Source organism: Chanodichthys erythropterus, chromosome 7, assembly GCF_024489055.1.
Source record: "Chanodichthys erythropterus isolate Z2021 chromosome 7, ASM2448905v1, whole genome shotgun sequence".
In the NCBI taxonomy this organism is placed as follows: domain Eukaryota; kingdom Metazoa; phylum Chordata; class Actinopteri; order Cypriniformes; family Xenocyprididae; genus Chanodichthys; species Chanodichthys erythropterus.
The window spans coordinates 10,434,001-10,458,298 of record NC_090227.1 but is presented as its reverse complement, the minus strand read 5'-3'; the positions used below and the strand labels follow the sequence as shown (position 1 = coordinate 10,458,298).

Below are 24,298 nucleotides of genomic sequence, written 5' to 3'. Positions count from 1 at the left end.
ATTCAGTGAAATTCAAGCAGAGAAGTGTTCCTCCAACCTTTTTAGTCTTTCATAAGTTGACAGTTCAAGGGTCAAACTTTCATGAAGAAACTTTCAGAACATGATTTTATTATAAATGAACATATTACGGTGTAATCTTTCAGTTACACATTTAATAAACCACTTGCGGGCCACATCAAGGTTATTGCTCTTTATTGAAGTGTTGTAATGATCTTCAGTCCTTATAAAATATACAAATAACTGCAGATTAGATTTTATGGATTAACCACCTACTTTACTGTGATTAAACAACCACAAAACTATTAAAAAAAAAAATAATGATAACGAAAAATCACTCGTCTTCCTCCACCTCCTCCTCCTCCTCCTCTTCTTCTTCTTCATCACTGATGACATATTTTTTGGGTTTCTTGGTGGAAGTAGATTCCTCATCTTCCTCTGCTTTTCGCTTTCCAGAGTTCTCTCCCTCCTGAAAGAAATGAAATATTAATTTTTAAAAAGTGCACTTATGATGCTAATCAAGGTATGTTACACCAAAACAAGTCAGAATTTAGTTTGATAACAATTTTCAAGCCTCTCAGAGCTTTATAATTGTTTCTGATACTGTATCTTTAAGACTTCTATCTGTAAATGACTTCTGATTATTAGCTAGTCTATTAAAGGGTTAGTTTACCCAAAAATGAAAACTATCATCATTTACTCACGTCTTTCTCCAAACCTGCAAGACTTTTGTTCATCTTCAAAACACAAATGAAGATATTTTTAATGAAATCTGAGTGATTTCTGTCCCTCCATTGACAGTTATGTGACTAGCACTTTGACGCTTCAAAAAGTTCATAAAAAGTAAAACTAACCCATATGAATTGAGTGGTTTAGTCCAAATTTATTAAAGATATACGATCGCTTTATATAATGAACAGATTTAAATAAGTCATTTATAGTGAATAAAAGCATAATTTCAATCTGTTCATGATATAAAGTGATCGTGTCTCTTCAGAACATTTGGACAAACACTCAAATCATATGGATTAGTTTTAAGATCTCTTTATGAATTTTTTGAAGAATCAAAGCGTCAGCCGCGTAGCTGTCAATGGAGGGACAGAAATAACTCAAACTTCATTAAAAATATCTTGTCCCTAAGATGAACAAAAGTCTTACGGGTTTGGAACAACCCTTTAAACTTTGAAAAGTAAACTCCCATTCATTTTCCCCATTCACTACGAACAATCCTTAAGCAGGATTCACCAATCAGATCCAAGTTTCTGTTACCAAGAAATGGGAATCATGGCAAAAGAACCAAATGTTGCGATTCACCTTAAAGAGATGAAAACTCGGTCATCATTTACTCAACCTCATGTCAGTCCATACACATATGACGTTCGTTCATCAACAAAAATATTTTTATTTTAGTCAATCCACTGCAAGTCCACGCAACCAAAATGTTCAAGCTTCAAAAAGAACAAAGACATTGTATAAGTAATACATATGAATTGAGTGGTTTAATCAAAGTCCTATAAAGAGAGACAATCACTTTATATGAAGATTAACAGATTTAGTTTAGTCTTTTATTCACGTATAAACATTGATCAAAGGAAAGCGTGCTTGCTTTACATGCAAAAACCAATGTGGTTCATTCTCACGTGTCAAGCAGGAGGTGATCAAGACATCTTTAACATTTTGAAGCTTGAAAGTTTTGCTGTGTGGACTTTCAATGAATAGACAAAAATTAAAAATATCTTCATTTGAGTTTCAAAGATGAACGGAAGACTTATGGGTTTGCTACGACAATTGTAAATGATGACAATTTTATTTTTTTTGTGAACTAGCCCTTTAAAGTCCTTTAGTTTGGTTCATGGCTTTGATCTCTTTCTGAAGAAAATGAATGGGAAATATACTTTTTTAACCAATGATACCGAAAAAGTGGGCAATCCATTCCATAACCATTCCATTTTTGAAGCTTTTTTCCAATAAATGTTCAGTTTGGACTGAAAGTTTCACCTCATCACTGTCCAGTGTCTTGGCCTTCATCAGCCGCTTGGCCTTGTCTTCATCAGAACCTTCATCGCTGTCTGAGGAATAGATCCTGGCTCGCTCCTCTATTACCACAAACAAATAAACAAACAAACAAACATTTCAGCACAGCTCAGAATTCAGGACTCATTTTCAAGCATTCCAGAGAGATGTTCTTTCAGTAAATACCTCTTACTGGCACAAACAAATCAAACTGAACAAACTAATCTAAATCTCAGTCGGACTCCAGGATAATGCAGTATTAAGGAGTCGGCAGGTAATCGGCTAACGGCTGTAACAGTTACTGTCAGTGAGAAAGTGTGTGTGTGCGCGTGAGACATGCTGTTTTGGGAACACAAGCTGTTATTGTAGAGCAGAATGTTCTAGCTGATCGCAGCAGGTCTCAATCTCACTCAAAGAATCTGTTGTGCAGAAACACTGACCCACAGGGGAGCGAGGGAATACAATATAGACGACAGACACAGCACCCCACCGCAGTTCAGAGGCCGTTTCAACTGACCTACTTCCTGTAGAGACGGTCATTTTCACACTTACATCTATTGGTGCAGATGTGATTTGTTTTGATGCTTAGGGTTTCCCCCCCCAAAAAAAGGTTTAGAGGTACCATGTTTCTGAATGGCAAAAAGCATATGGATGAGATTAAAGATGCACAGAAATTCTGTCAACCAAAAATATTTGCCCAATACAGCTTATTGGAGGAAATAGTTCTGGAGGGCCAAAATCATTGACCGAAAAAGTGCTGTGTAATTAGCACTTCTCAGATGTGTCCATTTTGTGCCCACAACGTGGATAAACTACAACAGGTAAACATGTCAGCTTTGTGGATGCTAGGGCTGGGTTGACAATATAATTTAATCAATTTTAATCCATCTTCATTTTGATGAACTGATATTGATTCTTAAAGGGTTAGTTCACCCAAAAATTAACATTATGTCATTAATGACTCACCCTCATGTCGTTCCAAACCCGTAAGACCTTCGTTCATCTTCAGAACAGAGTTTAAGATATTTTAGATTTGGTCCAAAGAGCCTTCTGTCCCTCCATTGAAAATGTATGTACGGTATACTGTCCATGTCCAGAAAGGTAATAAAAACATCATTAAAGTAGTCCATGTGACATCAGTGGGTTAGTTAGAATTTGTTGAAGCATCGAAAATACATTTTGGTCCAAAAATAACAAAAACTACGACTTTATTCAGCATTGTACTCTCTTCCGGAATCGATTCCATTGAATCCTTTCATCTGTCGGCGTTGGTAATGCACTTTTACGTCACTGTGGTTGTTTTTGGCGATTAGGACATCCGCGGCATGCACACTTGCGCACCATTTTAAAAAAATTTAGCAATACCAAAATACAAACAATGTAGAATAGCTTGAATACAGCGTGCGTCTCCCTCAGACTGAAAACGAAGCTCGGGCACACCAGATAACATGTCAGCAGCGTCACTGCGGAGTCGTGAACCACACTCCGGAGCAGAAGGGGGTGGTAATGCACCAATAAGCTGGATGCCAACCGCCGTAAAACAGGAAAGAAGAAGCAGAAGAAGCGGAGTCGTGAACACGAATTGACAACAGACCCGGAAGAAAATACAATGCTAAATAAAGTCATAGTTTGTGTTATTTTTGGACCAAAATGTATTTTCGATGCTTCGAAATGTCGTGGATGTCCTAAATGCCAAAAACAACCATGGCGACGTAAAAGTGTATTACCAACGCCGACAGATGAAAGGATTCAATGGAATCAATTCAATGGAAAGGATTCCGGAAGAGAATACAATGCTGAAAAAAGTCGTAGTTTTTGTTATTTTTGGACCAAAATGTATTTGATGCTTCAAAAACTTCTAACTGACCCACTGATGTCACATGGACTACTTTGATGATGTTTTTATTACCTTTCTGGACATGGACAGTCTACCGTACATACATTTTTAATGGAGGGACAGAAAGCTCTCGGACTAAATCTAAAATATTTTAAACTTTGTTCCGAAGATGAACGGAGGTCTTACGGGTTTGGAACGACATGAGGGTGAGTCATTAATGACATCATTTTCATTTTTGGGTGAACTAACCCTTTAAATCCCAAGATTGATCTTTTAGTCTGTTTCTTCAAACTTCACTAAACATTATATGTAGCACCTACCATACAATCACAATACACTTTGTGACATTTGATGTTAACATCTACGCTTTCAAAAGATAAATGTCATTTTGGCATTCTTTAACGTGGCATGACGGATCGCTGTGGCTGCCTAACTACAAGCGGCACATGAACCGATCATCTGTTCAGCTTTACTACTTGTTACAGCACAAAATAAACATGAATGAACATCAGGGGGGTATTCCAGAAAGCAAGTTATGTGACATACCTGGGTATGTTTAAGAGTAAGTAAGCGGATAACCTCAACTTTCGGTTCCAAAAACGGAGGTAACTTTTAGGGTATATAAGTAGCCATAGCAACTTGCTCTCTGAACATAACCTGCTTCGGAGCAGGTTATGTTCAAGGGTTAGTTAGCTTAAGAGGATATCAGATGCATGTTATATTATCAATATGGTTATATTAATGTATCTAAATTTGTTATATAGTTACAGTTATATACACAATGTTATATTATACAATATATAAATGTTTATTCAATTCTAATATATTAATTTATTTTATTGTCATCTCACACATGGATCTGCTTTTTATCCTTTAAAACAGGACATTTTCTATGCTATAATTTCTATAATAAAATACATATCATATATGTGATATATATTAAATAATTAGCATCAAAACAAACAATATTAAGATTAAAAAATGATTGCACAACCAAACAATAGGTGGTGATGTGCACCAAGTAGGTTATGTAAATCGCCATTAAACAAAAGAAGAAGAATAAAGTAGAATGGCGCGCATTTTCTTAGCGTCTGTTTCCATGGTGAATCATCGATTCGTCACTCTGTTGAGAATGTCTTGTGTGTTAACCGGGAACATACTCTGGGTTGGCTGAACTTACTCTCGGACGCATTTTTGGAACCAGCATACCTCGAGTAAGCAAGGTTTGGGTTAATCAACCAAGAGTTCAGGGTATATGTGACAGTAAGTTAACCCTGCTTTCTGGAATACCCCCCAGGTATGTTGAAAGAAATGGTACAATGAACTGAAAAGTATCATGTCTCATGTAGTTGCCCAAATAGTGCCTCAAACACAGAAAGACATCAATAAAACACATATCGTTACATTTGCCTCAGGAACGCCATTCAATATCCATAACTCATTAGTTTGCTAGGAAAAAAATATACATATGCACTATACTACTTATTCATTATATTTTTACTTAACCTGTTAGAGATATCTCATTTACTGCATGCCTGAATATATCTATCAGGAAAATCTGTCAAGTTTTTATAGCCACCGTTTAAATGTTTATATTTCAACAAACAAAACAATTAACTGCCTTTTATGTTTGGATATAACTCAATTTTTACATGAGTGTTGATTATTAAAATTATTTAATTATTTAAAAAAAAAAATAATAAATTAATTATTAAATAAACCTTGTTTCTTTAACTTCAGTAAAAAAATAAATTTCGGTGTATCACTAGAAAACAGTTCAACCCAATAAAAAGAGCTAGCTCGCTTATTTCATGAAAGGACATTTCAAAGAGGAAACAGACTGGGCAATCTCAGTCATGCACATGTACTCTAAATGGGATTTATAAAGTGATCTTTGCAAGGATTTATGATACAATCTGAAAATTTGGAGCTTTTTATCCTCGATGTCCCATGTGCATATATATGTTTTGTACGTCACCTACCCCTCAGACCTCCACCCTTATATTTGCTCTTGATTGCGGCTAGGCTGATGGATTCTTCACCCTCCTCATCCTCATCATAGCGGTCTGGCTCCAGGTACCCGGCGTTCAGACCGCGCTGATGCTGTTTCTCTCTCATTCGCCTCTGCTGGGACTCACGGCGGATAGATGCACGTAATCTCTCCTCTTCTTTCTGCACAGAGACACACACACACACAAAAAAAAAGAGAAACTGATGTCACTGCAGGATTACATTGAAAGAACACATCCACTTCCTAGTTTATCAGTCTGAGTAATGAAAAAGGATTCAAGAACTAAACCTTATTGGATTTAATACATATTTTCATTTATTACATTTTAATCCAGGACTCCCACACTTTTCAGCAGAGAAGTTCCATTACTTCCTCATGACCTCTGCAGTCAATCGTGATAACCAGATTTATAGATTTTTATATTTTTTATGCAATCATTTTACAGATTGCTGGGGTTTGTCAAATACTGAACTTTTACATATAGACACTCATATCCATTCCAGATGGCATAAATGGCATTTATTTATGATTTTAATTACCTTGGCCTGAATTTGTATTGTATATACGCTACCGTTAAAAAGTTTGAGTTTGGTAAATTTTGTTTGAAAATAGTTTGATGACCAAACCAACATTTATTTGATTAAAAACACATTAAAACAGTAAAATTGTGAAAAAATATTACAATTCAAAAGAACAGTGTACTCCAGTCTTCAGTGTCAAATGACCCTTCAGAAATCATTCTAATATGCTGATAAGAAACATTTCTTATTATGATCAGTGTTGAAAACAGTTGTGCTGCTTCATAGTGTGCTGGAAATCAAATTTTTAAATAGAAAACAAAAAACATTTATTTGAAATACAAATCTTTTGTAACAAAACAAAAATTTCTACTGTAATTATTGATCAGCTTAGTGCACCCTCACAGAATAGAAGTATTAATAATTTCGTCGTCTTCTTCAAAAAATATCTTACCGACCCCAAAGGTTTGAAAGTTATATACAATGTAATTTCCAGCCCAGTTGAGTCATGAACTGGTCCAGGCGGCATAAACAATATTTATCTCTGAAAACCACTTGTGAAATAATTTTATAGGTTTTCATTTATGACACTTTAATTCCAGCAAGGCTGTCTAATGGTGTCTGGGCGTTTCACTGACTTATGGTCACTCATCTGATATGAAATCGGTCTCTTTGGACATTAGAATTCTGGTCAGAGGGAGATAAATGAGTGAGAGGAAATAGATAAAAACATTTACAGTACTCCACTTTAGTTGTCAGACAATCTGTTTAGATAATACAGCTCAAATCATTCGTGCATAACCTGCTGCTGCCAAGATCTGTTGTGTGTGTGAGGAAACATGCTGCATGCAGAGATGGCCTGATCTTCAGACTCTGAAGTCCGTTATGTGACCACTGTCTTATGCAATAACTTATCAGATTTTTACAATGAGATTTTCTGAAATTAAATGATAAGAGTGGAGTCATTGTGTGCAATGTTGTCCTTTAAAGGCCCCGATATACTCACGGCGAAGTTCTTTTTCGTTCCTTGCTTAAGGGTAAAAATAAATTTTAAATGTGTGACCAGTGGTATAGTGTTAGCAAACACCCTGAATGTTTAGATGATTATGTAAATACAGTGGGTACGGAAAGTATTCAGACCCTCAAATTTTTCACTCTTTATTATATTGCAGCTATTTGCTAAAATCATTTAATTTCATTTTTTTTTTTCCTCATTAAATGTACACCCTGCATCCCATATTGACAAAAACAATTGTTGACATTTTTGCAGATTTATTAAAGAAAAACTGAAATATCACATGGTCGTAAGTATTCAGACCCTTTGCTGTGACACTCATATTTAACTCAGGTGCTGTCCATTTCTTCTGATCATCCTTGAGATGGTTCTACACCTTCATTTGAGTCCAGCTGTGTTTGATTATACTGATTGGACTTGATTAGGAAAGCCACACCTGTCTATATAAGACCTTACAGCTCACAGTGCATGTCAGAGCAAATGAGAATCATGAGGTCAAAGGAACTGCCTGAACAGCTCAGAGACAATTGTGGCAAGGCACAGATCTGGCCATGGTTGCAAAAAAATTTCTGCTGCACTTAAGGTTCCTAAGAGCACAGCGGCCTCCATAATCCTTAAATGGAAGACATTTGGGATGACCAGAACCCTTCCTAGAGCTGGCCGTCCGGCCAAACTGAGCTATCGGGGGAGAAGAGCCTCTGTGAGAGAGGTAAAGAAGAACCCAAAGATCACTGTGGCTGAGCTCCAGAGCTGCAGTCGGGAGATGGGAGAAAGTTGTAGAAAGTCAACCTTCACTGCAGCCCTCCACCAGTTGGGGCTTTATGGCAGAGTGGCCCGACGAAAGCCTCTCCCCAGTGCAAGATGCATGAACGCCCGCATGGAGTTTGCCAAGATGGTGAGAAATAAGATTCTCTGGTCTGATGAGACCAAGATAGAACTTTTTGGCCTTAATTCTAAGCGGTATGTGTGGAGAAAACCAGGCACTGCTCATCACCTGTCCAATACAGTCCCAACAGTGAAGCATGGTGGTGGCAGCATCATGCTGTGGGGGTGTTTTTCAGCTGCAGGGACAGGACAACTGGTTGTAATCAAGGGAAAGATGAATGCGGCCAAGTACAGGGATATCCTGGACGGAAACCTTCTCCAGAGTGCTCAGGACCTCAGACTGGGCCGAAGGTTTACCTTCCAACAAGACAATGACCCTAAGCACACAGCTAAAATAATGGAGTGGCTTCACAACAACTCCGTGACTGTTCTTGAATGGCCCAGCCAGAGCCCTGACTTAAACCCAATTGAGCATCTCTGGAGAGACATAAAAATGGCTGTCCACCAACGTTTACCATCCAACCTGACAGAACTGGAGAGGATCTGCAAGGAGGAATGGCAGAGGATCCCCAAATTCAGGTGTGAAAAACGTGTTGCATCTTTCCCAAAAAGACTCATGGCTGTATTAGATCAAAAGGGTGCTTCTTAGGACCATGTGATATTTTAGTTTTTCTTTTTTAATAAATCTGCAAAAATGTCAACAATTCTGTGTTTTTCTGTCAATATGGGGTGCTGTGTGTACATTAATGAGGAAAAAAAATGAACTTAAATGATTTTAGCAAATGGCTGCAATATAACAAAGAGTGAAAAATTTAAGGAGGTCTGAATACTTTCCGTACCCAGTGTATGTGTTGGGCGCTTTCATTTCAACAACAAAGTAAACAACAATGACAGCTGTGTGAAAACAGCAGATAAGATAGCATCCGATCATAGCGATAGGGATATGTTTGCACCAGCTCTGCAATTCAGCAATTCCAGTAAAGTCACGTTACTTTTGGAGATCCCTTTACAGCAGAGTCCTGCACATGGGCGGGTTCCCATGGGTACCCGACGGATGAACTGCTAATATTTGATGTAACGGGTGGAATACTTACTTTGACATTTGTGGTGCAGGTCGGGAATCAATAAGCAAGACTATTTTGACTCAATTCGGTACCCAATGATAGGCAGCAGCTTCCAAATGGTCCTGTGCTTATTTGACACTCTGAAGAGCATCAAAGGCTTCTAATCACGACGAGATTTGCAGAGTTGAGCATTGTAGCCAATGACCTGATTGACAGCTTCAGTCATTAATGAAGCACTCTTTGCTCGCTTTCTGTATATAATCCATTCACAAATTTGAATAAAAGTTTTATTTTTCATGCTTTTAAGAGGACCGATGGCCACAAATACATGGCAGAGTTTCAGGAGAGACAACCGCATTTAAAGACACAAGGTGCGTCCCAATTTGCGTACTTGTGCACTATTCTATGACGTTTTTAAGTACAAATAGTGCAGTAGTGCGTTCACACTGAAAATTCCAAAAAGAAAACGTGCACTTTAAATATCCGGATGATGCACTAAATTAACGGAAAAAACTAAGTGTGGAATGTTGGACACCATGCACTCAACTGTCGCAGCTTTAATTACGTAGTGGAGGGGAAGAGAGGATCGGACTCCGTTGTTAAATGACAAAATAACCTTATACAATTCACGCACTAAATGGATGAGTGCATAGTGCACAAGTACATAGTGCACAAGTACATAGTGTATAAGTGCATAGTGTATAGTGCATCATTTGGGACGCAACTATAGTGAATCTGCTAAAATGTCCCTAATATTGTATGACAGTAAAGCCTCATATTTGGCTATGTTCTTTTAATTTATGGAGACCTCCAAGCGTCTATAGACCCTTTTACAGCCCACGTGATCAAATAGTTGCGCGCGCATTTTGGCAACGGAAGTGGTGTTGTTGCCTATTGGTTTTAACGTGTTAGCAACTCTGAAAGTTTTTCAGGGCTCTCAAGTGTAACGCACTGAGCGTGACAGTCACTCATTTCGGTCTTTTGTCACGCACTCCCGCCACACATTGTATTTCTCACGCAGAAAAACTATTTTTTATAATTTAATATGCCGCTACGCCGGGCAGGAATCAAGCGCGTCTCCTCTGGAGTAGCCTGCCACTTATCAGCCAATCAAAAAAAGAAAGAGGCTACATAGTAGCCAATCAGAAAATAGCACTATTGTATCTGGGTAAGATTTAACGCAACAACCAATGGAAAAAAAAAAGCATATCCTGGAATTGTTCACCATCATCCTCGTTCACCCACAGAGGAAAACACTGGAGCTCTGAGCATCACTTTGAGCACAGAGTAAGTCATGATCTCCTATTTTAATGTTACAACAAATTCACAGCTTGTTTGACACAAACAATGACAACTTGACTGCTGTTAGAAAATGTTTCCCAGATAATCAACATCAGTTTTTCATGAGTGTCTGAACTAAGTCAACAGTTTTACAACCTGTTCACTGAAAACACCTGCTCAGTAGTCTAGACCTAGTTATATTTTCGTTATCACACGATGACTGACATTTTGTCACATTAAACATCTCTCTCTCCAAATAGGCTTAATTTTATTAGCACTAAATAAATTATTGTGTATTACATCGTCAATGTTATTGGTCACTTTAAAAATCATGTCATGTTGTTGGATATTTGTTATTCTTGCCTGTCTTTAAAACTTGAGAGCCCTGGTTTATGTATACATATCTGGCCACTGTATTTGGCCATCTGCTAACGTCTTCTATCCACTCGACTACACGGATCTGATAGCCGGATACCATTTGATAAAGTCAACTTTTTAAAATAACTTTATCTGTCTGTGTTGCTTAATCCGCTCGTGAAGCTGTAGATGTATCTATCACTTTCGGAGTTGCTAACACGTTAGAACCTATGGGGAACAACACCACTTCCGTTGCCAAAATGCGCGTGCATACGTTGCTACGTCATCATTGTGTACAAACAGTAAAAGGGTCTATATAGCCTATGGTGTGCTTTATGCACATTTGTTCAACATAGTCTGTATAGGCAGTTTGTTCATATGATGTAGGCAAAAGTTTTGTATTGTTACACGACGGATGCACGTTCATCTTTTTTTTCTGTTAATTACTACCATGTTGGGCTGCGTGTCTATTTTTATTAAATGCATCAACTCAGAATGCCTAATGTTGGTTTGATTGCTTGTTACATGAGAAAATTTGTCTACCCGATTTAGTAGATTTAAAGGGTTAGTTTACCCAAAAATGAAAATTCTGTCATTAATTACTCACCCACACCCATAAGACCTTCGTTTATCTTCGGAACACAAATTAAGATATTTTTTTATACGCGCTCTGAACCACTGATTTGAAACAAAAAATCCGTAAAGCTTCTAAGCTTCATGAAGCAGTGTTTTGAGTCCATTAAATCAATTCATGACAATTTTCATTTTTGGGTGAACTAACACTTTAATGCAGGTGTGTTTCAGGTCACAGTATTTGTTAAAGGGGTCGGGTCAGGCAGAGAATTAAATTAGTGCTGTATTAAATTTAGAGTGCTGTATTAAACATGAAAAAATAGTGTCAGTGTCCCTTTACATTAGAATTACAACTTCAGTTTCTACTATAAAATTGAATTTCCAGCGTGTTCATGTTTTTGAACATCTGACCTTGATGGCCTGAACAGAAGAAATGAACCGGAGAAGATTTCCATGTCAAAGAAGGCAGAGTCTCAGAGCACACCTACCTATAAAATCCTCGCTATGAACCAATGATAGTTCCATTGTGTTTACCAGCCAGAGGGAACTTTCCAGAAAGTCAAACTTTCGAAACGAACACAAAACAAACTTTGTTTTGGCCTGATTTTGTTCAAAATGGTGTCACATCAGTTTGTTCTTTAAGTATATCGGGCTCTTAAGATTCAAAACATAATGCTTAAACTGCCTTTGGAGGACAGCCCTATGACCTAGTTTCCTCCTAAAACACCAGGGTTTCAGGAAGAAGAGCTTTTTATTAAAGGATTAGTCCACTTTCAAATAAAAATTTCCTGATAATTTACTCACCCCCATGTCATCCAAGATGTCCATGTCCTTCTTTCTTCAGTCAAAAAGAAATTAAGGTTTTTGATGAAAACATTCCAGGATTATTCTCCTTATAGTGGACTTCAATGGCCTTCAAACGGCTGAAGGTCAAAAGTAGTTTTAGTGCAGCTTCAAAGGGCTTTAAACGATACCAGACGAGGAATAAGGATCTGGACATCTTGGATGACATGGGGGTGAGTAAATTATCAGGAAATTTTTATTTGAAAGTGAACTAATCCTTTAAGGAGGATACAAGTTATGATAACCTCCCTCTGAAAACACTGCATTTCTGTGTTGATATGAATCCCACTAAATTTTTTATAATTGGTCTAAACCCAAATCTCTTTGCGGAGTTCTTGTGTGTGTGTGTGTGCGTGTGCGTGTGCGTGTGTGTTACCTTGATCATCTCATTTCTCTGGGACTCTGGGTCTCTGCCAGCCATGGGCAGAATTCGGATCTTCTGTGTCTTTGAGCAGCGGTCCGCAAGAGAGAGGGTCATTTTCCTGTGTGTGGCGCTGTCTGTGGAGTGAGGTCTACAAACACACATGCATGTCAGTAACGTGTAGAAATACACACACAAGCATCCTGAAGTGTGATATGCTTCAGTTAAACTATTTTAAACATTTTTAATTTTATTATTATTTTATTTAATTATTACAAATGCATATTACTTGAGCATGATGGGACATTTGTACTTTTAAAAGAAATTTGTACTCTCTTAAACATTCAAAACTTAAATTTAAAACGCAGCATCCATGTTATTGGTCAACCCTGAGAGACCTCTTTAGTTGTTGACTAGCTGCTGATTTAATAAATAATCCATCTGCTAAAACTCTTAGCAACGTTTGTGCAAACAAAACTAAGATATTTCACTGAAACTCAGTTTTTGCCCTGCGAATATCATTATGAAACATTTGGTTGAGGTCCTGGATGCTGATTGTTTATTGCATCACTCCAGTCATGATAAAACATGATATAATTACAGCTATGATGTAAACTACTAAATGTAATCGTAATGAAAATATTAAAGATTCAAAAGGTCTTGGAAATTGGAAATGTTTTTATTATGTGGTAGTCTTATAAAAACTAATTCTTTTGTGGTATCTAGAGACAAATTTGAACTAATTTAAAAAAATAAAAAAATTATATATATATTTAGTTAAATCTTTACATTACTACATTTTGCCAAGTTTCAAATAATTATTAAACAGCAAGCACAAACTATACAAAAACAGCTGCCCTTCAGGTGCACTCCGAATTCACTCACTCGTTTTCTTTCACTCCCTCAGGTGAACTATATTAGTGGACTAATGTAGGGAATTATGAATGAGGGTACAGGGGGTGATTTTGAACACAGCCCTTGATTAGCTGTGCTTGATTGGGGTTGGTGCTAAACACTGCAGGATGGTACATCTCCAGGAGTAGGGTTGGAGACCCCTGGTTTAATCAAACACGTTGGGTCATAAAAACCAAATATCCCTTCTGGACATCACTTTTGGCCACTACAGTTCAATATTGACTTATACTGTAATATACATTACTATCACAAGATGTAACTGGTGCCTAACATGTTAGTTGAGTCAGTTTAAATGAAGACATGATATTAACATTAACTAACCACATAACATGAATTATAGCTGTATATTACCGGCTCATAACAGAAAACATTTTTTGTAACATTGAAACAAGCATTTTCTATAAAGCTGCTTTGAAACCATATGTATTGTGAAAAGCGCTATACACAAACTTGAATTGAACAGAACATACATAAAATAAAATTAAACATTTATTAAATATATATGGCTTGCAATACTGGTTATATCTTATGAGGGATGATATACCGGTATGAAATTTATACTGGCTTAAATGGAGGAATATCATGAATGAAACTTACTTGAAAACAGCAACAGATCCTATAACAATAGCCCTAAATAATGTATAGTTTGTCTTGCAATCATGCCACTCATGTGTACAGGTACTTTTCATTAAAAAAAAAAAAATAATTCAATGCAGATGTGCAAGGTCATGGTAACAATACCCGTTTATGACAGTGAGTGAAAATGTCACTAAAGGCTAATGAGGACTTGAGGATGATGGAACTGGAAGTGCTAAAATGCTAACTTGCGTCCAAGTTTTGGCCTACAAAAATATGTAATAAATGCAGCACTGCTAAGCAAAAATGACCCCATAGCACCACCTAGCGTCCAACAATTGATATATCACCACTACCAATACTACTGCTGCATCCAAAAGCTGAAAAATGCTGCCTCTGCAGGCAGGATACAGAGGTAGGAAGGCAACAAGACACATCTGAATACAGTGATAATATAGTTTAAAGGCAGCATAGAGGTATCCTGCCTTTGATATTCCACAATCCTGTGCATTCTATTCCATAACAGTTAAGCTAAAAAAAAAAACATATGGTGTCTGAAAGTAGCGGTTGGTGGGGAGTTTGTGTTTAAATGTACATTATTGACTAACTTTTTCCACTTTTGATGTCATTTCTAGCAAGAAATTAATATTGCAGTAATTACATATTTGTTTAGTTATCACCAAAGCTCTCTCTATTTTGTTGTAATTGATCATTAAACTGTTATGCTGCCTCAGAAGTCTGTCCGAAATTAGTTAAGTGAGATACCTTAGTGCGTAAACGTTGCCTGCAAAGTCATTGCCTGGTGTGTCTGTGTCTGTGTCTGTGTGTGTGTCTGTGTCTGTGTGTGTGTCTGTGTCTGTGTGTGTGTCTGTGTCTGTGTCTGTGTCTGTGTCTGTGTCTGTGTCTGTGTCTGTGTCTGTGTCTGTGTCTGTGTCTGTGTCTGTGTCTGTGTCTGTGTGTGTCGCACCTGAAGGTGAGTTTGGTCTTGAACACAGCCTGACCCTGCAGTCCTGTGCCCTGGCGGATGAACAGGTGGTTGTGGTCACCTTGCAGCGGAGCTTTATACACGTCAAACACCTCATTCCCCAGGTGCAGAGACATGCTGCAGAACGAGAAGAGTGAGGCCGATTTCCATATTTCTGCAGCATCTTATCATCCGAGCGACTTAATATTCAACAATATTGTTGATTTGACTGCACTAACACTATTGGATTAGAAATGAACTGAGCTGGATGATGATGTCACTGTTTTTCCTCAAAACTGCTTTATAGATTAAATGAACCAATTTAATAATTGATCATCTTTACAACAGAACTGAATCAACACTGAACTGACTTCAGCTGAACAATGACACTATTTTCTTTTAGAGCAGCTGTACAGCCAAAATGAACTATGTACGGCATCATTGAATCATTTTCCTGTTATCACTGTAAAGCTGCTCTGGAACCATCTGTATTGTATAAAGAACTTTATAAATAAAGGTGACTTGACTAATCAGTGCCTTCTGAATTGATTCTATGCAGTTATTCAACACTAAATTCTGCATGCGTCTCCTCACCTGCCGTCGGACCATTTAACGATCCGTGCGTTGCTCTCCTTGATTTCGATGCCCTCCTCATCACGCCTAGAGCGCCACCTGATGGTGTTCTCCACCTTCAGCTTGAGACGGGTCCGTCCTTCCTCATCTAACATCTCCTCATCCTCGAATTCATCCTCATAGTATTGAGGGTCAAACGGCCTGTGAAGAGACGGTGACAGAGGTGACAAACTGCTGACTGACTAGGATTGTTAGGATAGGATTGTCAGTTCTCCGGTAGACATTCACACACCTGGGCTCCACACTGAGAAAGTTGGGTAACTTGACGAAGTAGAGCTCACTGCCCAGATCTGTGCTGACTTTGGGAATCTCCACTTCGATCCTCGTCTCTGGAACCGGCTCCTCTTCAGGCTGATCTCCCTCCAGACCGTCCTCACCATCCTATTTAATCAGTTCAGATCAATTCATTTGATCAGTAATTTGCATATTGAAGGATTACAGTTTATTTTAAGGTGATATTGTTACAGTATAATTGCACAAATAAGTATGGAGTAATATTAATTAACTATATGTACTTGCTATAGGGTTAGGATTAGTTACTTGTAATTAAGCATAATTTACTGTTATTAGTATAGCAAGTACATGTAACGTGTGTAATTACATCACCCTAAAATAAAGTATTACCTACTGAAAAATACAGTAAAATATAACAACCTGTTTAATTATATAATTAATTAAAACCTGTATAATTATTGTTAGAGAGGGTGAATGTTGTGTAAATCTAAAATATGACTTTTTTGAGACCAAGATGTAATTATTAATAATAATAATAATAATAATAATAATAATAAACAACAATTATTTTTATTATTATTATTAAAAATCCTTTTTTATTAAATTATAAAAATAAAATAATTATTACATAACATTATTTATTAAATAAATATTACCATAGTAATAATACTACTGTAAAATGAATGCATTTAAAGGTGCCATCGAATTGAAAATTGAATTTTCCTCAGCATAGTCAAATAACAAGAGTTCAGTACATGAAAATGACATACAGTGAGTCTCAAACTCCATGGTTTCCTCTCTCTTATATAAATCTCATTTGTTTAAAAGACCTCCGAAGATCAGGCGAATCTCAACATAACATCGACTGTTACATAACAGTCGGGGTGTACGCCCCCAATATTTGCATATGCCAGCCCATGCTCCCAACATTATGAAAGGCATTAGACAAGGGCAGCCAGTATTAACATCTGGATGTGCACAGCCAAATCATCAGACTAGGTAAGCAAGTAAGAACAATAGCGAAAAATGGCAGATGGAGCAATAATAACTGATATGATCCATGATAACATGATATTTTTAGTGATATTTGTAAATTGTCTTTCTAAATGTTTCGTTAGCATGTTGCTAATGTACTGTTAAATGTGGTTAAAGTTACCATTGCTTATTACTGTATTCTCATGGAGAGCCATCGCTATTTTCATTTTTAAACACTTGCAGTCTGTATAATTCATAAACACAACTTCATTCTTGATAAATCTCTCCAAGCACTATCAAACTCATTCAGAATCAAATGTAAACATCCAAATAAATACCATACTCACGCGATTAGACTTTGTAAAGATCCATTTTGAGGGTTATATTAGCTGTGTAAACTTTGTTTATGCACTGTTTAAGGCAAGCGCGAGCTCCGGGGCAGAGAGCGCGAGCAATTAAAGGAGCCACAGCCCTGAATCGGCGCATTTCTAATGATGCCCCAAAATAGGCAGTTAAAAAAATTATTTTAAAAAAAATCTATGGGGTATTTTGAGCTGAAACTTCACAGACACATTCAGGGGACACCTTAGACTTATATTACATCTTGTAAAAAAAAACGTTTGATGGCACCTTTAACAACAACAACAACAACAACAGTATAATTACAAAATTATTTATGGCTGTCTTAATTTCTTTTCAAAAGTCAAAGTCATCATGAAATCAAAATCAACAATTACTATAAATACTGCAGTATTTTTTATAAATGATCCATGCACACCTTTTTCCTTTTTAATTAATGTGCCTCCTAATCTTTAATCAAAATTCTCTTCTCTGATGATGTTGGAGCGAGGGCGGGACAACCTGTCACTCACATGAAATCCTCCAATAGTAAACCACGACAATCCAATTAATTCCTGATGGACAAAATCAAGTGCTGTCCTACATTTTTTTTTTTTCGTGAACCTGTTTCACTCAGGATATACGTCACAATAGTGAAGAAAAGCCTAAACTTCTGTTTAATCATATTTCAAACCACATAAGAAAGGTGTCTTAAGAAAATCTGCAAAATTTCATTAGTTATTCAGCAGATTAATTTATTCTGATGTTGTGCATGTAAAAGTCTCACCATTGGCTGCCCAGGTGTGAGAGGTTTCTCTGCATCGCTATCTGATGAAATATCATCTGCTTCCCCAAACAGATCATTTGCTGCAGGCTTCTTACCTACACACACACAAACACAGAGTTTAACAGAGCTTCTGTGTGTATGACACCATGTTTCATCACAGCAAGTGTCTGTCACTCACCCCCCCTCTGTGAATCACGGTCAGAATCCGAGTCAGAGTCTGAAGCCATTTTTTTCTTTTTCTTGCGTGTGAAATCATCTTCACTGTCACTGCCCTTGATAGACTCTGAAATGAATGAGCACAAACAAAAAGATGTGTTAGAATAAACATGTTAATATCAGAAAACGGATCTATAATATCTCAGGTGTTGTCCGAGAATGTAGTCATTTATTTTTTGCCACAAATACAATAGCTACATTCAAATGCATCCTAATCTGTTATTAATCATAATGATTGCTCAGTTGGATTAAAAAGGTTCCACGTAAATGCCTCGTTCAACTGAGCTTGATCCAAAATAAATTTCAATCAAACTGAAAGGGGGGTGAAGACCTGAAATAATCTGATCAATAGAAAAAATAAATAAATAAATAAATAAATAAGTGAATGCTTTAAAAGGGTTAGTTCACCCAAAAATGAAAATTCTGTCATTAACTGATTGTTCCAGACCCGTAAGACTTAAGTTCATCTTTGAAACACAAATGAAGATCTTTTCAATGAAATCTAAGAGCTTTCCATTGACAGCCAATGCAACTACCACTTTCAAGCCCCAGAATGGTAGTAAAAACATTATAAAATTATAAAAACATTAACCACCCAGGGTTAAAAGCAGTGTTTAGAATGACGATAACCCGTGGTTAAGTGCAGTGTGAAAAGCCCTCATGTGACTCCAGTGATTTACCACTTTATTTACAAAATACAAAGTGTTGTGTTGATGCAAAAGACGACATTGTAAATAAAGTGGTAAATTGTGGTGGGGGGGGTTGTGCAAGCAAAGTACTCACGTTGCTTCATAAACCACTGGAGTCACATGAGGGCTTTTCACACTGCACTTAACCCCGGGTTATCGTCATTCTTAACAATGCTTTTAACCCTGGGTGGTAAAGGAATGTTTCACACTTGTATTTTAGAAGCAGGGTTACTCAATAGTACAGTCGGCAGTACAAGGATACACAATGCTAGAGCTAAATACAGGTTGCATGCTGTGTTTATCCAGACAATGACACTGACACTGCAAATATGCAAATAATAACTTTAACCCAGGGTTTAGGAATGTACAATGTGAAACGTCAATTTATGAATACCCAGGATTAATTGTTACCCCGGGTAAATTATGAGCAGTGTGAAACATGAAGCAAGATAACCCAGGATTCTGTTTACCTGGAGTTTAGAATAACCCATATTTCAAGTGTGAAAAGCCTTATGGATTACTTTTATGATGTTTGTGCTCATTTGTGTTCCAAAGATGAACAAAAGTCTTGCGGGTGTGAAATGATATGAGGGCGAATAATGACAGAATTTTCATTTTTGGGTGAACGAACCCTTTAATCCCACCATCTTTTCTCAATTGGATTAAAAAAATACTAGGGGTGTGGTGTGACGAGATCTCGTGAGACTAAAATGTGACGAGATTTCTCGTTGAGGCGAAGAGTAGTCTTGTGATATTGCCATGACAGAGTGGTTAGGATGATTAGGAAAGAATATACCACCGCTACCTTTATATTACACCTCTCCTGTCATTTTTCTTTGTATTTAAACAAAAAACATTTAATTCAGGTCGCTGCCGCTCCATATTCACAGAGTTACGCGCGATCACGAAAGTGAAAGTAAATGCGAGCGCGCATTCAAACGCGATGTCAATACCCCGCATTTTGAAAGCGGCTTCCTGATGCTTGCAGATATCTCCCAATACATCCAAGTTATTTTAGGCTGGGCAGTGTAGTTGTAACCATCTCTTAGCTCTGTATCAAAGAAAAATTTGGTCTTATTTGCACTTTGAATATTGAGAGAGTGCGATTATGATTGCACTTCTAAAGTGTTACCATAAAAATGAACAACAGTTTTCTCTTAATCTTATTAAGCACAAACAATAAGGTTTCATTTGTTAACATTAGTTAATGCACCGTGAACTATCATGAACTAACAATGAGTGACTATTTTTATTAACTAACAAAGATTAATAAATATTGTAGCAAATATATTGCTCATTGTTAGTTGATGTTGGTTAATACATTAATGTTAAAAAAATGAGACCTTATTGTAAAGTGTTACCATTTTTATTTATACTGTTTTTATTTCTATGACCAGTTTGTGGAAAGGAGTTCAGTTAGGAGGTCAAAAGGTGTAGAAGCTCATAAATCATGTACAGTAAGGTCTGAAGAGACTGAAATCATACAGAAGAGAAGCCAGTCAGTTGAGTTAGTGGCAAAACCTTTTACAGTACTTGAGTATTGTTGTCTTTTACTGCATATGATAATTCATACTCAAAGTAGAACTGAGGATTTCTTAAAAATAGTGTGTAAAAATCTCGTGAGATACCGGTCTCATCACACCCCTAAAAAATACCTTGCACACAAGTGCAGTGTCTATGACGTTTTTGTCTGCTTTTTAAATAGATGTGATAAAGGCAAAAACTTAAAAAATAAATAATAAATACTGGTTTTTTTTGTGCCATTATCACTGTTCTAAACAAACATCTGATATAGACTGCACATTAAGAGAACTTGCAGAATCTGAAATCGGACTGAATTCATTTGGATTGACAAAATTTAGTGCATGTAAACATACAAAAATGTTACAAGTTTCAAAAGACACACTGAACTCCTTTAACACTTAAACATGAGACAGATGTTAATAATCGCAGGTCAGATCACACAAATATGTACGATTTTTTCCCCAAATCAGTTCAACCTGCAGCCAATTTCATTGAGAAAGGTTAGGGCTTAGCAGGGAACTACACTAACCTTTTCCACTGGTGGCACTTGCGCTACTAACTTTTTCAGTTACTGGCGCAAAACATGATTTGGTCGCACAAATTATTTATAGTAAGCCACTCTGGATAATAATGAAACTGTATTGCATACAGATGTGCTTTTTATTTTACTTGCCATCTTTTAAACCACATTCTTGTTTCCTTTAACATTGGTTGGGATAGATTTACTGCAATAAAAATACAATACACAATAAAATGCAAAATGAATTTCTTTTGGATTTCAACATGCTATGCAGATGGGCAGACTCCTGAACTCTTAAGGAAAAATAAAATAAATATAATCCATAAAATAATATAATAATAGATTTTCAGCAGCTATTGACTTTTCTGTATTAAAGATACAAAAAAAGAAGAAATTTTGGCACAGGTCTTTTGCTTGAGAGTGTCTGAGATTACTCCAATAAATTCAGCACATGATTTGTGGTTAGCGTATGTTGGATTAATGGCCACCCCGTTATTCTTCAAAAGAATAATTTGCAATTTAAATTTGGTGAAATGCATTTATTCTTTGGCTATATTATAAGCTACATTGAACTCCTCACTTGCTCGGTTTGCTAAATCTTGACACCGAAATGCAGTGGGGAGTGCTGCTAAGTCACGGGATATGTACCTGTCTCTACACTTCGCGTGCTTCATACTCTCATGAAGCTTCAATGATTCGTGTTTGAATTGTTTTGACGCAGTTACAAATTTGGACAGTCCAGCAATTGAAGGCCCACAGAATTTACAGTACACAGTGCATTGCTCCGTCTTGGTACCTTAACCACTGGTATTCTTCGAGCCACTGGTGTCGAAATTCATATGTCCGTATCGTTGTTCCCGCATATGCTTTCCCTGACGAATCCTTCTAAGCCTCATCATTCTCACTCACAGGCTCCGTTTGATATGTCGCATCGACATCAAGTGATGGTTCTGTTACACTTGAACTTCCCTTCTTAAAATAGGAGTCAATTGTCTGGTTCATTTCAACACGTACAGATTGTAGGCTATGTTGAGATATATATGCGATTGCTGCGTGTGTCTTAACGAGAGGTATATTTTTTTAAATCAACGTTAGGCTACGCCTCGCCTACACCATTCCGGGAGGGGGCGGGGGTCGCGGTTTTGAAGCCAACTTGATGTGTTGAATGCTCAGAGCACGTTATAAAAAGTATTCTTAAAATACACATTTTTGTTTTAATAAATGATCATAGTAAGTCATAGCATATTGCCTAAAACATAAGGTAGGTACAAAAATAATCAGTAGTACATTTGCGACCCTATAGAAATTAGGGTCGCAATGGCATTTCAAAAGGTCGCATATGCGATCATTTTGATCGCAGTGTAGTTCCCTGCTTAGTTTTAGTTGTAACATTATGTAGGCAATCAGCACTGAGATTGACATGATCAATGAAATGTGACTTTGGGGCGAACTCTGTGCTGAACTCGTTTGGGGGAAAAATAAATAATAAAAATCACACCGCTAATGTACCTCACCTGATTTTTGTCTTTCCCCTTCATCGTCAGAATGGTCCCTTTCATCATCGGAGTTCTGCTGTTTGTCCTCATCCTCTGATTGGTCACTTTTTCCATCCCCACCCCACTTCTCATCTCCAGAATGGACATCTTTCCCTGACCCCTCTCCATCTGAATGAGGTGTGCCAGGATCTGAATGACCGCTTCCTGCTTCTGAGCGTGGGCTGCCCGCCTCCGACACTGGACTTCCACTTCCTCTGTCAGACCTGTGGCTTCCTGCTCTTGAGGCTGGGCTCCCTACATCTGATCTGTGGCCCCTCTCATCATCATCATCGTCGTCCTCCTCGTGATGGCCCTCTGACCCGCTGTGTTCATTGTCTGAATGCATGCTCGCCTCTGATTGGTTGCCTGATCGCTCTGACTGGCTGCCGCTGTGCTGGCTGCCACTGTGCTGGCTCCCGCGCTCGTCTTCGCTGTCGTCTCCAAACAGCTCTTTATTGCTTGGCTTTCCACCATCTTCATCCTCATCTTCGTCATGATCCCGGTCACTCTCGCTGCCAGAAGCATTGCTGGCAGATCTGGGTCTCTCATGCTCTGATTCAGAACCAGAACCAGAGCCGGACTCTGGAGGAAACACATCAATGCATACACTGATTTATTAACTTGTCATTTAGGATATGCTTGACTGACTTACAGCATACTTGAGTTTCACTTCAATATGGAACACGGACCATAAACGAGTCCTTAAGAAACATTTCACATCCCAAATAGAGCTACATGATGAGGAATCTTTTTATTTAATTTTAATTTTATAATTGCACAACTAGTAATAGTTTTCAATTGTGTTTTCAGTTTAAAAAAAGTTTTTTTTTTTTTCTTCTACAAATATGAATTATGAATCAATAAATGTCATTGAGATTTTGTAAAGTTGCACCACATTACATTTTAAAACCTGAAATAACATTGCCTTGTCATACAAAAAAGTTAAAATATGTGATATTTAAAGAAAGAGTTATTGAGATTTATCTTGACAGACGATCATAAGGGGATTTCTTATATATTTTAGAGATATCTCTCTGAATTCACAGTTTTTTTCTGCATTTGGTTGGACGATATGACCGATTTGAAAATAATATTTAATTTAAAATAATTTAATTTCTAATGGCTAAATAAAAAAAATAAATAAATAAATAATAATAATAATAGCATGCACATTGTGGAAGAGGTTTATTCAAGTCAAATTTAAAATGCACCGTTTTAAAATACATTTTAGAATACAATATCTTTCTTGATAGGGAAAATGTCTATTTATTTACCCTAATATAATTACATCTAAAAGTGTACTGTGAATATTACATACAAAATATACGTATTTGGAAAGACTGCTGCATTTATAATAGATCATAAAGTTTTCAAATACTTGTAATTGTGGGCCACATCTTTGGTTATTGTGGTTATTTTGTGAGAAAAATCCCTAATCTGACCTTACTAATAAAACGGGATGAAAAACTGTATGCAGTGCTAAAGCAATGACCGTCTTATAAATGCACATACCGCTAAACCAGAGCTATGTTGACAGAAACAAATTTAATACACAAATGAAGCACATTTTCAATGATTAATGCAATAATGCAAGTGTAAAGTACCTCGTTGCTCATTGTCACTATCGCCATCACTCCCGAACAACTCGTCCATGTCCGCCATTCTCACCGGCTGTAAATAACGATCAACATCCGGG

The 24,298-nt window shown here is 37.1% G+C and overlaps 1 protein-coding gene across 1 annotated transcript; it reads right to left on the bottom strand.

Annotated features, from left to right (window-relative positions):
• Positions 1-24,298, bottom strand: leo1 (LEO1 homolog, Paf1/RNA polymerase II complex component). Its single transcript, XM_067389811.1, has 11 exons — positions 24,207-24,298; positions 22,582-23,184; positions 18,297-18,401; positions 18,119-18,213; positions 16,016-16,164; positions 15,745-15,924; positions 15,154-15,288; positions 12,711-12,846; positions 5,830-6,019; positions 1,996-2,093; positions 1-466 (listed from the first exon to the last, which is right to left on the bottom strand). The coding sequence occupies exons 1-11, from the start codon at positions 24,262-24,264 to the stop codon at positions 332-334; spliced, it is 1,884 nt and encodes a 627-aa protein (XP_067245912.1). The 5' UTR covers positions 24,265-24,298; the 3' UTR covers positions 1-331.

Coding starts and splice junctions, on each gene's coding strand:
- leo1 (XM_067389811.1), bottom strand. CDS start 24,264: ATGGCGGACATGGACGAGTTGTTCGGGAGTGATGGCGATAGTGACAAT. Junction 18,402..22,581: donor AGGGGAAAGACAAAAATCAG/GTGAGGTACATT, acceptor CATTCATTTCAG/AGTCTATCAAGGGCAGTGAC. Junction 6,020..12,710: donor AGAGAAATGAGATGATCAAG/GTAACACACACG, acceptor GTCTCTGTGCAG/AAAGAAGAGGAGAGATTACG.